The 15,545-nt window shown below is 31.3% G+C and overlaps 2 protein-coding genes across 2 annotated transcripts; one reads left to right on the top strand and one right to left on the bottom strand.

The window, feature by feature from the left end:
* Positions 1–6,008: 6,008 nt before the first annotated feature.
* Positions 6,009–8,127, top strand: LOC133674830 (glycylpeptide N-tetradecanoyltransferase 1-like). The gene is made up of 2 exons (XM_062096095.1): positions 6,009–6,259; positions 6,524–8,127. The coding sequence occupies exon 2, from the start codon at positions 6,570–6,572 to the stop codon at positions 7,878–7,880; it is 1,311 nt and encodes a 436-aa protein (XP_061952079.1). The 5' UTR covers positions 6,009–6,259; positions 6,524–6,569; the 3' UTR covers positions 7,881–8,127.
* A 3,166-nt stretch (positions 8,128–11,293) lies between these two features.
* Positions 11,294–14,707, bottom strand: LOC133674056 (telomere repeat-binding factor 4-like). The gene is made up of 6 exons (XM_062095015.1): positions 13,855–14,707; positions 13,558–13,766; positions 13,238–13,322; positions 12,535–12,618; positions 11,655–11,934; positions 11,294–11,577 (listed from the first exon to the last, which is right to left on the bottom strand). Exons 1-6 carry the CDS (start codon positions 14,002–14,004, stop codon positions 11,546–11,548), a joined length of 840 nt encoding a protein of 279 aa, XP_061950999.1. The 5' UTR covers positions 14,005–14,707; the 3' UTR covers positions 11,294–11,545.
* Between the last annotated feature and the right edge of the window lie 838 nt (positions 14,708–15,545).

Raw genomic sequence — 15,545 nt, forward strand, 5'->3', positions numbered from 1 at the left:
TTTTTAAAAAAAAGATGTTGTCTTAAATTTTTATGAGTCAAACAATATTTTTACCAATTGTCCAGGTTCTCTTTAGACCCATCAAGTCAATCGGGCCATATCGATTCAACTTTCACTTTTTTACTTGTGTTTGTGTTTTGAATTGCATAATTTCAAGTTAGTTTATCTTTGAATTTAAATTGAAATTATATTTATTAAATTAATATTTTGAAGTTTATATATATATATATATATATATATATATATATATATATAAATAGTACAATCCCGAAACGCTTTGAAATCAAAACATATCATTCCAATTAAAAAAACAATACACAATTGATACAGAATTAACAACCTTACTTTTATTTCAAAATAACACGATATAGAAAAATATTCAAAATAAAATAGTTAAAAATAAATTCTCAAACTAGCATTGTTAGATGGATCTCTGAGGTCAAATATGTGTTATTTGAAATTTGCATGTCTCACTTGCGCCTTTTAAGGAAAAAAAATTCCATATAATTTTTTTTTTGCTTATTTCTTTATTTGATCCTTTAATTTTTATATTTAATTAATTTTACCATAAAAAATATCTCAACGAAATGAATCCATAAATATTAAGAAAAGCCAACTTTAAAGCTGGTAGTGAGACACACGCATCTCCTAAAGACAGTGACATACTTTGCATGTTGGTGTGTGTACTACACACGCTAGAAACAAAAAAAAATAAATTTGTTGGTGCATGTATCACACACGCTAAACACGTAGAAAAATAGACATGTTAGCTGGTTGTGCAAGTAAAACTTGTGCATCTTAAGTCGTGCAGATGCTACATGCTCGACCCATCAAATTGTGTTAGTTTGAGAATTACTTTGTCAATTGTGTTGTTTTTGACTTGTGCATCTTAAGTCGTGCAGATGCTACATGCTCGACCCATCAAATTGTGTTAGTTTGAGAATTACTTTGTCAATTGTGTTGTTTTTTCCTCCATTGTGCTTTTTTGGGGAGAAAAAAAAAACTCTTTGTTATCCCCTATACTAAAAGAACTAAGGTAAAAAAAAAACTAGCTCCTTTATTCATTTGAACAATGAAGGAGCTATCCCCTCTTTTTTTATATATATAAATTCCATCTTTCAATTTTTTATCTTTTAATGGATTTTTTTTTAAAATTTCATCCTTAAATATTTCATTGATTTTTAATTGATCTTCATAATTTGTTTTGATTTACTTTCTATGAGATTATCACAGTCTTAAATAAATGTCTCAACATTTGAGTGGTGCTCAACTTTATAATCAGCTATTTTTGTTATCACATCATTAAATAATAAATAGTTAAAAAAATTTGTTAAATCCAGTGGGGTTGACGATTTGAATCACAGGTTCAAGACGTTAATCCACAAAACCAAGGTTGATCCAATATATCATCGTCTCAATATTCAAAAAGAAAAATGTCATCCTGAGTTTTTTTAAGTCAAACCATGCTTTTTACTTGTTTAGGTTTTTTTTTCACCCACCAAGTTGGTTAGGTCACATCAGGACAACTTCCATGCAGATTAATTTTAAACTTATGCTAGACAAGAGGTCAGGTCAGGAAGTTTCAAGGTGGACCCGTCTGGTCAAGTCCTTTTTTTTCCTTTATCCTATTTTTTAATTACATCTTCTAAATATTTTTCTTTCGACTAAATCTTTTTTGGCTTATTTTTCTTAATTTTATTTTTCAATAATTGATTTATTATAAAATTGGTTTTCGTAATTTGTTCTGGTTTTACTTTCGATGAGATTGTAGTCTCAAACATACATCTTCATAATAATATATCTAGGTTTAAACATATTATTTTCTCTTCTTGTGTATGTAAGGTATAATTTTAATAGTCTTTGGCTTTGAGGCATGAATGTGGATCTGGTTAAGTCCTTTTGTTCTTAAGAGTTATATTTATATAAAAATCATGTCTTTCATTCTTTTGTATCATATTGTTCGAGATTTAAATATGACAAGTAATAGGTTTTCAGGATGCAATTTGTGTTATTTCAGCATTCATCTTTTTTGTTTCATTATTTGTTTTATTTTTCTTTGCATGTCTTTTTTTTTCTTGTGTATGTAAGGTATAATTTTAATAGTCTTTGGCTTTGAGGCATGAATGTGGATCTGGTTAAGTCCTTTTGTTCTTAAGAGTTATATTTATATAAAAATCATGTCTTTCATTCTTTTGTATCATATTGTTCGAGATTTAAATATGACAAGTAATAGGTTTTCAGGATGCAATTTGTGTTATTTCAGTATTCATCTTTTTTGTTTCATTATTTGTTTTATTTTTCTTTGCATGCCTTTTTTTATTAGGTTTTTATGCCTTGTAAATCTAGTAGTCAAATAGCCTAGGATTTATTCTCTCTTGTATATAATAAATGCCTTTGTTTTCTTAAAAAAAGAGATACAAAAAGGAGGTAACCGATATTTTTTTTATGACTGTAACTAGATTTGCAAATTCTCTTAATGTGATGGCCCTACATGCTTGATGTTTCCATGAAAAAAAAAAAGGATTCTTATCATGGTTTTGTGTTTCACACAAGGAAAGTTAATATCTATGAGTGTTTGTAAGCTGAATGAGAAGTCATAAAAAGCCTAAGTTGTGTTTCACTTTGCAGTGTTATGAACTTTTTCTCTCGTAGTTAATAAGTGTAAGCTTGAGGTTGTTTGGTAAAACATGAAGGTGACAATATTTCTTTTGGAATAAATGAGCAATCTTTATGTTTGGGATTTCATAAAAATAAAAGCATGGCTTTGTGTAGGTTTTTTGTTTTGCTTATCATGCATTTGTTTTTTTAGTTAACAAGTGTATACTATGTTTATGGTAAAAACATGCAAGCAAACATGAGGTAGGCATTGATGAAAGTATATAAGGTATATAGGGTGGTTGAATCTTTTCTTTAAATTCTAGTCATGTGTTAGACCTGTTAGCAGAGAATAAGAAAAGTCGTTTGACAGGTTGGTTTTCTTAAGGGTGAAAAGTTGATAAGTCAATGCTTCTCTTCTTCTTATGACTGTTTATATTTGTGTAAAAGGGTTAGTTTTAATCCTTAATTTATCTACCCTTAAAACAAGAAAGGAGGTTGTGCTTTATTTATATATAAGGTATGCATGTGAAATGCATGGATTAGAGAACATTTTATTTTAAGAAATGTCTTTGTGTATCAGAACTCTCATAAGCTTTTCTTTTCTTTTCTTTTCCTTGATTATATGTGATAAGGAGGAAACTATTCTCTTTTTTTTTTTCTGGAAAAATCTAATATGAACATTCATTTTTAGGAGTTTAGGTTTTGTTGAACTTCTCCATATATTTTGCCTTACTTAGGAATCATGCTTCCTTTTTTTTATATGTTATGTTCCTGTCAAGGTTTGTTCATGGAAATACCATGTAACTATAATTTTATGTATAGGGATTTAAGTCTTTTATCCATAAAGCTTTTAATGGGCAATTTGTCTAGGGTTTCCCTTAATCATTGATAGTAAATATGGATTTTTTTTATTACTTTGTAATGTCAAAATATTTAAAAATTTCTTTTTCGATGATGCATTTTGGCCAAGCCTCTCACACATAAAACAAAATTGCATTTATTTATTTTTCATGCAAGTCTTGGTAATCATTAGTTATCTTTTTAGTATTTTTATTTTTGTGCATGTATTTTTTAAAAAAATAAAAAAATATTTATCATATTGCATGCATCCATTTTGGATTTTATAACTTGCTTATAAAACCCATTGAGATTTGACCCACATTAAAAAGACCTATATGGGCTGACATTCCAAAACCCCTACAAAAAAAAATTAAAACCATGTTGAATATAATATATTTTTTTTAGTACTTGTAGTGTTTGGGATAAATAGACTCTTAACGAGCTATTATCTTAAATGTCAATGAGGAGTAACACCTCATGTATTAATTTCTTTAGCAAATTCTAAATGTTCATGCAACTAGATTCTACCACTAAGTAGATCAACTTATAATTGTTATTGTTTGGATATTTAGGGACTTGAGTGCAAAAATCTTATTAAATAAAAATTATGAGTGAACATTGATACTATAGGATAAATAAACCTAAATAGGTCATTATCCATGAGCCACTATTACATAAACAAAATGTTTAGTAACAACTCTTCCTATGATAAGGGATGATTTTAATGGAACTGATAAAAGCCCACTTAATTATTTATTGACAAAGCTTGATAGACTATTGACAATCACATATTATGATCAAGGGTAAACAATTGTAGACATGTCAATTCACCAAACAATTTAAAGTAACAAAAATGACATGAACTTTATAATGGATAAGTTTATACCTACTCAGGGTTTAACTCATTGCAGCAGACCCGCTATCATCCAATAAATAGACCACTAATAATAGGCACAACATATTATTAGGAATAAAAGATGAGTAGAAATGCAACTTATTTCAAGTATGATGTTTTAGTGTGATAATATGTTTTCTCTTGCATAATCAATCATTTACTTTAAAATTCTAAAGATCAGTTAGGGTTTCTAGTAACCTTAATAGTAGGTGGCAACTATTTTTGATAAGTTTAAAATATTTTCCCTGCAAAAAAAATCTCTCTTCTAGGAAAGAGGGCAGGTCCCTGCAATGCCAGGTGCTTGCTTTTAATATAAACATGATAAAAAAAATTACTAGTATGCATACCAAGCATATATTAAAACTTGCAATAAATACAAGATTAAAGTCCGCGTATAATTTTAAGGCAAAGCGTGATAGTCAGGTTGTGTAGGTTGAAATAAAAAAAATAACAATGCTTAAATTAAAATAAAAAAGAATTCTTACTTGTTTAAACACTTTAAAAAAATGAAACTTGTGTTATTGTTAATGATGAATTATTTGTCTTTAATGTTTGATTATCTTTTATTTATGCAACTAAGATGTTTGCAATATGCCTCTCAAGATTTTAAAACACTATCTTAATTTAAATACACTTCTAAATAGGGTCCTTAAATCAAAATAAAAGAACTTAAATATTTCTCAACAAAGTATAAACCTAAACTCTAGATTTGAGAGGAAAAACCAAAACATAAAAGAGAATGAAAATGCTAAAAATGAGACGAGAAAGAGTGAAAAAATCAAATTAAAAACTTTTTATTCAACATATTTTTTGCAGTGAATTTTAAAAGCTAAAAGGTTGAAGAATTAATAAGAATTAATTCCCACTATTATCAATATTTGATTAGCCACTACAAATCAAAAGTTAAATAGGGTTCTTTAAATAGAAAAACAAAGGATTTTTTAGATTAATTTATTATTCACCCATAATTTAATTTAATTATTTTAATTAAACAAGTTTCCAACATATTTTAAGAAAAAATACCTAGTCGTCTAAGTTGGGTAAGATTTTACAAATTGATTTAAGTTTTTTTTTTTTTTATCTTTTGAATTGTAAAGAAGTTATAAATTTGTTTGATTAGGAATAATTTTTTACTGAAAAAATTTGTTGGGAAATTGAATTAAAATTTTTAATTTTTATGGATTTTAACTTTTATTATCTATTTTTTGTAATAAAACTATTTTGAGTTATTTTTACTATATTTATAATTTAAAATTATTTTGATTTATTTTTTATATGTAAGAAAATAATAATAATAATAATAAAAAAACCGTTCCCTAAACTCGCGTCATCTTTGCGCACCAGCTTGCAAAACCGGATTTGGGATGCCTAGGATCCATTTTTATCGCATGTCATGAACATGCATTTTGTTGCAGACGGATTTCATACGGTACGAAATGGAAGTCACATCACTTAAAAAAAATATTATTTGATATATAATTTGTATTATTATTTATCATAAATATATATAATTCATTCTATAAATACAATTTACGAAGTCTAATTTAATTTCTAAATCATAAATGCTGAATTTAACATAACCTTCTCCCCCCGCCACACTTTCATTCAAGAGCGGCGTGTCTCATGAAAAAGCTTATATTATATGCTTCATGCTGACAAACAAACACTCTAAAAAACTAATAAAAGAAAAAAAAAACAAAAAAGCATAAATTACCCTCCCAGGGGTTAAATCCTCACAAACCCCCACGCGCTGCAGTCCCCAAACCGAAACAAGAAACAAGCATCTCTTTAGCCGCCTCCCCAAACAATGTGAACGAAATTGGCTTTGAGAATCTGATTGCTCCTCTCCTCTCCTCTCCTCTCCTCTCAAAACCATCAGGAGATTTGCAGTAACGTGAAGGTCTATTCTTGCAAAGCTTCTGCAGCGTAAGTTGATAATCTCAATCTCTTCATCATATTCTTATAGATCTGTCAGCCTATGTCGTAGTAGATCTGAATTTTTCTTTTCCTTTTGGTTTTGTGGATGTGGTAATGGGTCAAGTGGAACAAGGAGGATGGGTACTTGTATGAACAAAAATTGCAACATACGAGTCTCAATACATTGATTCTACTGATTTCTGCATTCGCTGTTACACTTTGTTTATTCGTTTTACTTTGGTGTTTTATATCAAGTTTTCTTTCGTTTGATAGGAAATTTTCCAATAACTCTCGCTCCTGTTAGAATCCATTTGCTGAAATGGCCGATAACAATAACAATTCACCACCTGTGTCTTCGAAAGAAAACCCAGATCATGATTCTGAGACGAACCTAATTGCCAAGGAAGATAGCTCCCTCGCAACTATAGCCCGTAGGTTTCAGGACTCCATTTCCTTAGGCAAGACACACAAGTTCTGGGAAAGTCAACCTGTTGGTCAATTCAAAGACATTGGTGATTCAAGTTTGCCCGAGGGCCCTATTGAGTCTCCAACCCCACTATCTGAAGTTAAACAAGAACCATACAATCTCCCTACTCAGTATGAATGGACCACCTGTGACATGGAGTCCGAGGAGACTTGCAATGAGGTCTATAATCTCTTGAAAAACAACTATGTTGAAGATGATGAGAACATGTTTAGGTTTAATTACTCACAGGAGTTTCTTAGATGGGCTTTGTGTCCCCCGGGTTACTATCCAAGCTGGCACATTGGGGTTCGTGCCAAAGCTTCCCAGAAGCTCGTTGCTTTCATCACAGGTGTCCCTGCAAGGATTCGGGTGCGTGATGAAGTTGTGAAGATGGTCGAGATCAATTTCTTGTGTGTTTATAAGAAGCTTCGGTCGAAGAGACTTGCCCCTGTTATGATTAAGGAGGTTACTAGGAGGGTTCATTTAGAGAATATTTGGCAAGCAGCATATACTGCTGGTGTGGTTCTTCCAACACCAATAACAACCTGTCAGTATTGGCACAGGTCTTTGAACCCGAAGAAGCTTATTGATGTTGGCTTTTCAAGGCTTGGTGCAAGGATGACAATGAGTCGGACAATAAAACTCTACAAGTTACCAGATTCCCCTGCCACCCCTGGATTTAGAAAAATGGAACTTCGTGATGTACCTGCTGTTACAAGGTTGCTAAGAAATTACTTGAGCCAGTTTGTTGTTGCACCTGATTTTGATGAGAATGATGTGGAGCACTGGCTTCTTCCAACTGAGAACGTGGTTGATAGTTACTTGGTTGAGAGTCCAGAGACTCATGAGATCACTGACTTCTGCAGCTTCTACACGCTTCCATCCTCTATCCTAGGCAACCAGAATTACTTGACGTTGAAAGCTGCTTATTCATATTACAATGTTAGCGTGAAGACTCCATTGCTTCAGTTAATGAATGATGTACTGATTGTTGCCAAGCAGAAGGATTTTGATGTTTTTAATGCATTGGATGTCATGCATAACGAGTCTTTCCTGAAAGAACTGAAATTTGGACCAGGTGATGGGCAACTACACTACTATCTTTACAATTACCGCTTACAGCATGCCTTGAGACCCTCGGAACTGGGGCTTGTCCTCTTATAGATTGAAATATCTGAAAGTTGGTTCTGTAGTATCTTTGATTGAATGGGTATGTGGTTGCCCGTATTTTTGTTTTCCCTCGGCACTAGGATCAGATTATGCACTGTATTTGAGAAAAAAAGCTTGTGTTTCCATAAGCTTAAGTTTTTGAGGCACTTGCAATGTTATTCGCTATTCAGTATGTTCTCTGGACACGAAAAAAATTGTTGAGAGCTTGAATAACCCTTTTATTCAGGGTTCATGTCGCCAACTTTTTTTTTCTTCCCCTTCATGCCATTGACAATAGTTTGCTTTATTTATTGCTCAAGGTCACACGAGGTCTTTTCATTATCTATTGCTATATATCTGATCTTCGTTGACATTAACTAAGTTTGTTCTGTTGAGTTGCTTTCCATATTTGGATCTCCCATCTCCCACACAACGATGGATGGTCTCAAGTCTGAAGATACTTGGGGTGGGGATGTTGCTCAACATTAAAATCAATGGGCTGTAATACCATCTGTAACTGCATTCGTATCTATGGTTAAAGTCCTGGATCGCAGCATCAATCGATTTTGTTTATTGACATATCCAAGACAGCTGTTTCCACAGTCATGGCGACCTATCTTAGTAGTTGCTCCGGTTGACTGGCAAAGCAACAGATAAACTGGTAAGTAGAGCTCGCTATTTCTGCTACTAGTGCATGACATGACATCATGTTTTAGAAACAGAATTCAGAAAAAGATCTTGATGGTCTCCGTTCAAATTTCATAGGTTTTATTTGATTTTTCATCCAGCGAATCATGTTGTGGAAATAGCATCATGACTCCGATTCTCGTTAGTCGCCATGTAATTAATTAGTGGTATTTTATTAATTATTTTTTAAAAAACAAATATAAAAAGAAATAATAAAATTTATGATTTACTAAAAGCTATAAGCATATCTATTTATTTTTTTTTTAATTCAAAACAAGTATAAAGAATAACTTTCTCGGTTGGTTGAAAGTGTGAATTCTCAATTTAGGTTCTTATTAAAACAAAAGTCGAAAAAGATCAATCTTTCACCGTTCCACGCAATTCACTATGAATTGAAACAGTGAGTGAAATGATTATTTTACCATTCTTAAATAAAATCATTTAACTAATTATTAGAGATAAAATAATTTTTTTTATAGGGTTTATTTGTTGTTATTATATTGACAAGGAACAAGAGAGCGTTTGGAAAAAACAGGCCAACTTGCGTTGCTAAAAATTTCAATTTTTTTCTAAAAATTAATTTTCTTTGTATGTTTTCGATCGTTTTAATACACTAATTTCAAAAATAATTTTTAAAGAATAATAAAAAAATTATTTTGATACATTTTGAAATGAAAAATACTTTGAAAAACAATCGCAACCACTCTTAAACAGGCTCCAAATTGGATTTTTAACATAAATGCAACATAAATGCATAATGAAATGACTTAAATATTCTTAAAAGAAAAAAAAAATGGTACAGGGACTTTTTAGTCTTTTAACTCTTTGATTGCATAGTGCAATGACTACCTTGCTTTTATTTTTTATTTTTTTTTAAATGACATCCAAATACTTTTTTTATTTTCATTATAATTTTTTTAGTTATAATTAATTTTAATGAAAGACAATTTAGTCTTTTAACAAATATAATTAAAAAAAAAGGTGGCTAGTGCGTGATACGCACACATTCACACTCTTTGGGTTACGCATGCGGCATCTCCCGATGGTAAAACATTACCTTCTATGATAGCATTGGAAGCGTTGCATTATCCTCTTTTTGGTTGTCGGACACATCTGCATGACGGAACAATAGTTGGACTCCAATGAATTTTTTCTTCTTCTTTTTTTTCTCTTCTCGACTCGAATTTCACACTTGCCTTTTTCAAAAATTAAATGTGTCCTTTCATTTTATGTTTGCATCAATTTTAGTCTTTATTTTTTTAATTGCTATTTGTTTTGCTTTTTATTTTTTTCAAAGTTATTTTTTTTTCAATTTCATCCCTTAATATTTTTTTTCATTTAATTTTTGCATTCGGCTTGATTCTTATTCTTATTTTTTTGATTGTTATATTTTTTTTATTCTTTTCTTGATTTTTTTATTTTTCAATTTAGTCCCTCATTATTTTCTTTTATTTAGTTATTATACTAGATTTGATCCCTTTTTGTTGTGGTTGCAATTTGTTTTACTTTTTAATTTTGGACGATTGGTTTTTTTTGTTGTGATTGCTATTTGTTTTACTTTTTAATTTTAGACGATTATGAATTTTTCTTCGTGATTTTTTTTATGTTTTTTATTTATACGGTAATTTTAATTTTATAACTCAGATCAAAGATTTCAAAAATTAACTCGATTTAACTTTGGTATTTTTTAGGTCCTATTTTTAAAGTTTTTTTTTTTTACTTTCAATTTCATCATTCAACATTTAATTATTTAGTCTTAAACTTCATGAATTGTTTTCTATTTTTTTTTTTATGTAGGTTATCTCAATCTTATATCTCAAATCATGGATTAGTCGAGTTAACTGATTGTTTTTCCATATTTTTTTAAATTGATTGTTTTTAGTTATTTTTTTTCCTAAGTTCTAAGAGAAGCAAGGCAATTAACGTTATTGCATCACGGGGCTTGTATTAAAGTCACAGTTTATTAGGGGGGTAAAAAGAAGAAAAAAAAAAAAAAACAGAAAAAGATGGAGTGAACGCAAAAAGCAAGAACCCTTTGTTGTTGGACACAGCCGAGTGATGTCTATCATCAATGTTTCTGAACTCCCATGCCATGCCAAGGTGACTGAATGCTTGATAAAGTTTCATCAAATAACAGGGGTGATGATTTTTTATTCGATTTAATTTTTATTTATAAAAATAATTAAATTAAAATATTATAAAATATATTGAAAAAACCTATACCAAACTAATTAATTTTTTTTAAATATTCTAATCAGTTTAATTAATTATTTTGTTCTTCTAAAAAAATTTAATTTTTTTAAAAATAATTTCTTATATTTTTAGATTATTTTGATATGATAATGATAAAAATAATTTTTTAAAAATAAAAAATTTATTTTAATACACTTCTAAATAAAAAAATATTTTAAATCCCTATACTATTATTATCACAATTTCAAGAATACCCTTAATCCTGACCAGTGAAAAAACAGAGAAAGAGGACGCCCAACAGTTTTTCAGTTCCTCCCGTACCTGGAACTAGTCATGCATCCTTTTCTAGACAATGTTATCATCACTCGGCGCGGTCTGACTCGGTCATTGTTAACACATTATAGAGCATCAAACTAAAAGATGAAAGGCCATAATCAAAGCTCATGCTTCCTTGTCATGCAGACTGCATTTGCACATTCTAATAGATTTTCAGGAACAACCATACTTTGTCTAGCAGATCAAGGGAATTTTTGGTTTGCGAATCAAGAAAGAGAAATTGCCGCTTCTGCTACTATGGCATCTTTGTCAAATCAAAGAAACAAGAGCTTTAAGGACATCAAAACAAAATGTGTTATGCAATATCTTATCTGAGAAATTACACTATAATTGCTACCACAAAACCAGCCATAAGATTTAGCTTGATCATGCCTGGAAAAATTATGAAAACCAGGCACTATTTACATGCATTCTAGTTGTTGGGTCATCTCCAGCCCATTGTTTTAAAAGTCCAAGCTCGTATCTCATCCCATGACCACAATCTCACCTCGTGAACCTGCCAAAGTAAAGAATAAGGACACAGGTTAATAGAAAGTGGAAAAGCGGTGACTGAAGAAGCAAGGATGGATTTACATTTCTCAAGTATCTCGTTGGCCAACTGTAGTAGTGAATTTGCATCTTCAGCCATCTTTGAAACCCTCTCTGACTCCTTAACTGCTTCAGTTGCAACAAATGATTTGTTTTCTGCTTCTACAACCATATATGCAGCATCATCTGCTGCTTCTGCGACGGTATCGCAAGAATTTATAAGGCCAGTATTCTGTTCAGGCTTGGGACGCACCTCTTTCTGCTTAGGAGTCGGTGTTTTTGTCCCAAATGAAGAAGCTTTCTTTATCTTGTAGAAATTTTGGACCTGCATTTAATTCATTAAAACTTTCAACCATTCAGCACGTACTCCCAATGTCTACGTAGCATAACTTTGTGTTAAATATTCTCGTAAGAAGAACAAACTGTTCCCTTCCACAACCAAAACAAATTCCCTTTTCTGCTTCTATAAATGTCATAGTTTTTCCTTCAGTTCGTTGAAGGATAAAAGAAAATACAAAAGAGATTGGGTTTTCTTTGCAGCGATCACTAGCGACAAGTTTACTATCATTTGTTTCCAATGATATTATTAAAAAGAATTAATGAACAAATTTTACAAACCCATACATGAATCTCTATCCTCTCCATTCATTTTTTGTGGGGTGTGGCGGTGATGGTCTTTGAGGAATACAATCAACTTGCTACAACAAACTCTTCCTCTTCAATCCCAATTCTCCTCCAAGCAATAAAAGTATGAACAAAGAGGAGAGGATCACAACAAAATGCAAATGGAAATTAAAAAAAGGAAACAACTTGATTCAACATTTTAAATTAAAGAAAAATTATTTAGCAGTGTGACAAGGTGAGCTGATGTATTAGGGATATCATCATCAGCAAAGAAGTTACATTGCAAAGATAAACAACTCACCTTTTCAAGTTTTTCCTGAGCTACGAGCCTCCTCAACCTTGAACTTAATTGCCTTCTAAAATTTTGTGGTAACTCTTGCCTTCTCTGTGTGAATTATCGAGAAAAAACAAACACACCCATCATATTTCTTAAAACTCATAGAGCTGGAAAAATCACCAATGGTAAATAAGAAATAATAACGAGCAACCAATGGTTGATTTACACAATTTATGTTTCCATAATCATTCACTAATCTCATCCAGAAACGTGGTTTCTTATTCTTTCCTTTAATTTTCCTTTCACAGGATAGCAACCTCTGAGGCATGCCCAGGGGTGTGGGATATGGATGAAATGACTTGCTCCTGATACTGTTTATGAATCAGAGGAATATTAACAATTTTCTTCTCTCCTTTCCATGCACAACATATTAGATGAGAGAGATTTCAAGGGCATTGGTTCTCTTTCTCCTATTGCAGCTCTAGGAGTTTAACATATGATATACTTAGCAAGTCCAATTCTAGCCCATATCTCAAAAAGAATAAGAAAACAAATGTATACAACCCATATGTATTCTACATCAAGTCCAACTACATGATTGCCAGAGCTAACAAAATCACAGAGATTCATGTCCCATATCGCAAGTACAAACCAATCTCGATGGGAAATCTATGACTATAAGATACAAAAACAGAAAACATTTTAAGGAGACAAAATTCGTTTAGACCTCAATGTAGCTGATGATTGCACTAGTGTCTGCTCCATTTGGCTCATTCAACGCTGAAATTGCTTCAAAAATCATTGCATTGTACCTGCCAAATCAAGTAATTCAATCAAATATCATGGCATTGTTGAAACTTCTCCAAGTGTAGGCAGGCCACGCCACAATTCTAAATTACTTTATACTGAGAAAGCAATGATTGACTTATGATCCATACAAATTATGTCATAAAAATACATACACTAATTGCCACCAACTCAAAAGAACTCACAAAACCATCTTGTTCCACAAAAAAAAATAAAAATAAAGGAATTTAAAGCACCTACTTGGGAGCAGTTTTTGAATCTGCTGCAGCTTCTGAAGAATCGTCGATAACGACATCAACCGCAGCAACAGCAGAAGTATGGGGATTGGACAGAGGGGTTGATGCAGCAACAACAGCAGCAGCATCGGGATTGGATTTCGCTTTTAGCGTCCGTGACTTGTCCTTAACGCTTTGGCTACCGGCACTTACAGTCATATTCCTCCATTTATCCTATTGACATTAACATTATTGATATTATATCATCAAATCATACAGCAATTACAATAATAATAAAAAAGAATAAAAAAGAAAAGAAAACCTTGAGATCGATATTAGAGCGAGAACGAAGGTAAGGATTGAACTCGGGGTCTCTCTGTATGTTTTTCCATTTTCCAGTACCGTGTTTGGCAATGCCTGCTCTTAACGCTTCTTCTTCCTCTGATTTCCACTTTTGCTTTGGATTACCCATCTCTCCGTTTGCAGTCCTTCAAAATTTCTTATTTTTAAGGGTTTGTTTATGCCTTCATGTGATATGATCTTGTTCTTCTCTGCTACTCGACCTTGAGGTATTCAGTAGGGCAAGGCAACCGTTGATGTGTCAGCCCTAATTTTGCAATTGAGAAGGAAGATATGAGTACGGTGTCGTAGTTTCCTTATTTGCAAGGAAAAGAGAAACGACGTCGGTTGGACAGTTAACACCGGTCCTCCATAGGAGCAGCATTGTTCAATTGCTTTGCCAATCTATGACGTCCATGTGGCTGTTTTAGGATGACAGTTGAAGAGATGATGAGCAAGGTAAAGACCAGACAGGCAGTCACGATTTATCTTCATTACCTTTTTTTTTTCAAGAACAAAAAATTATTTTCAACAAATACTGCGAGAGATAATAAAGAGGTTTCTCTCAAGTCTAAAGACTGTCACTAGTAGATATCATCTTCGATTTTCACCAACAGTGATGGCCTTCTTCTTTTTTGACACATTAAAAAAAGAAGAAGAGAGAAAGTAGAGTACCATACGAGCAGAAAGCAAGAAAAGAGAGTGGAAATTAAAAAAGGTGGAGGGCGTAGGAGCTCCACATTTCGGAGCGATGGCGGCAGTGTTTTCTTGTCCTATGGGCATGGAGGTCAAAAACAGGAGTAGCTGCACAGCCACAGCCACAGCCACGGAAGAGGAGCACCAACTATAATATTAAATAATACCGACAAAATATTAAGTCGTATTTAAACATTCATTTGTATATTTTTTTTTGTATTTTAAAAATATTTTAAAAAAATATTTATTTTTTTATTTTAAATTAATATTTTGTTTGATATTTTCAAATTATTTTGATGTGCTAATATTAAAAATAAATTTTTTAAAATAAAAATATTATTTTAATGCGTTTTCGAATGAAAAACACTTTGAATATCCACTATAATCACATTTTTAAACACCTCTACATATAAAAAAACATTCATCTCAACTAAATGTAGAGCATATTTATTATGGCATTTTAAAAACAACTTTTTACTTTAAATTAATATTTTTTTGGTATTTTTTAGATCATTTTGATGAGCTGATATCAAAAATAATTTTTTTAAAAAAATAATAAAATATTATTTTGATACATTTCCAAGCGAAAAACATTTTAAAAAATAACCGGTATCACAATCTCAAACACACTCTTAATCATGGATGGGCATTGGTAATAGAAAAATATATCATTGATGTTTTCTATCTTATAGGTCATGCTATCAGTAATATAATTATCAATTGATTTACAGATGAAAAATATACGTCAAACAAAAAACAATTACTGTCATCATTTTGTTTGTAATTTCATCGATGAATATGACATATTAAAGATAGAATACATTGTTAATTAGTAATTTCATTGGTGATTGAATCTATATTACTAATGAAATCAACTCGTCAGAGATTCATATATTGTCAGTGGCATGGTTTTATAAATTTTTTTTCAATTCTTTTGAACTTTCTGATAGACTTGGTTTATTAGTGATTTTTTCTGTA

The sequence above is a fragment of the Populus nigra genome, chromosome 15, assembly GCF_951802175.1.
Source record: "Populus nigra chromosome 15, ddPopNigr1.1, whole genome shotgun sequence".
Taxonomy (NCBI): domain Eukaryota; kingdom Viridiplantae; phylum Streptophyta; class Magnoliopsida; order Malpighiales; family Salicaceae; genus Populus; species Populus nigra.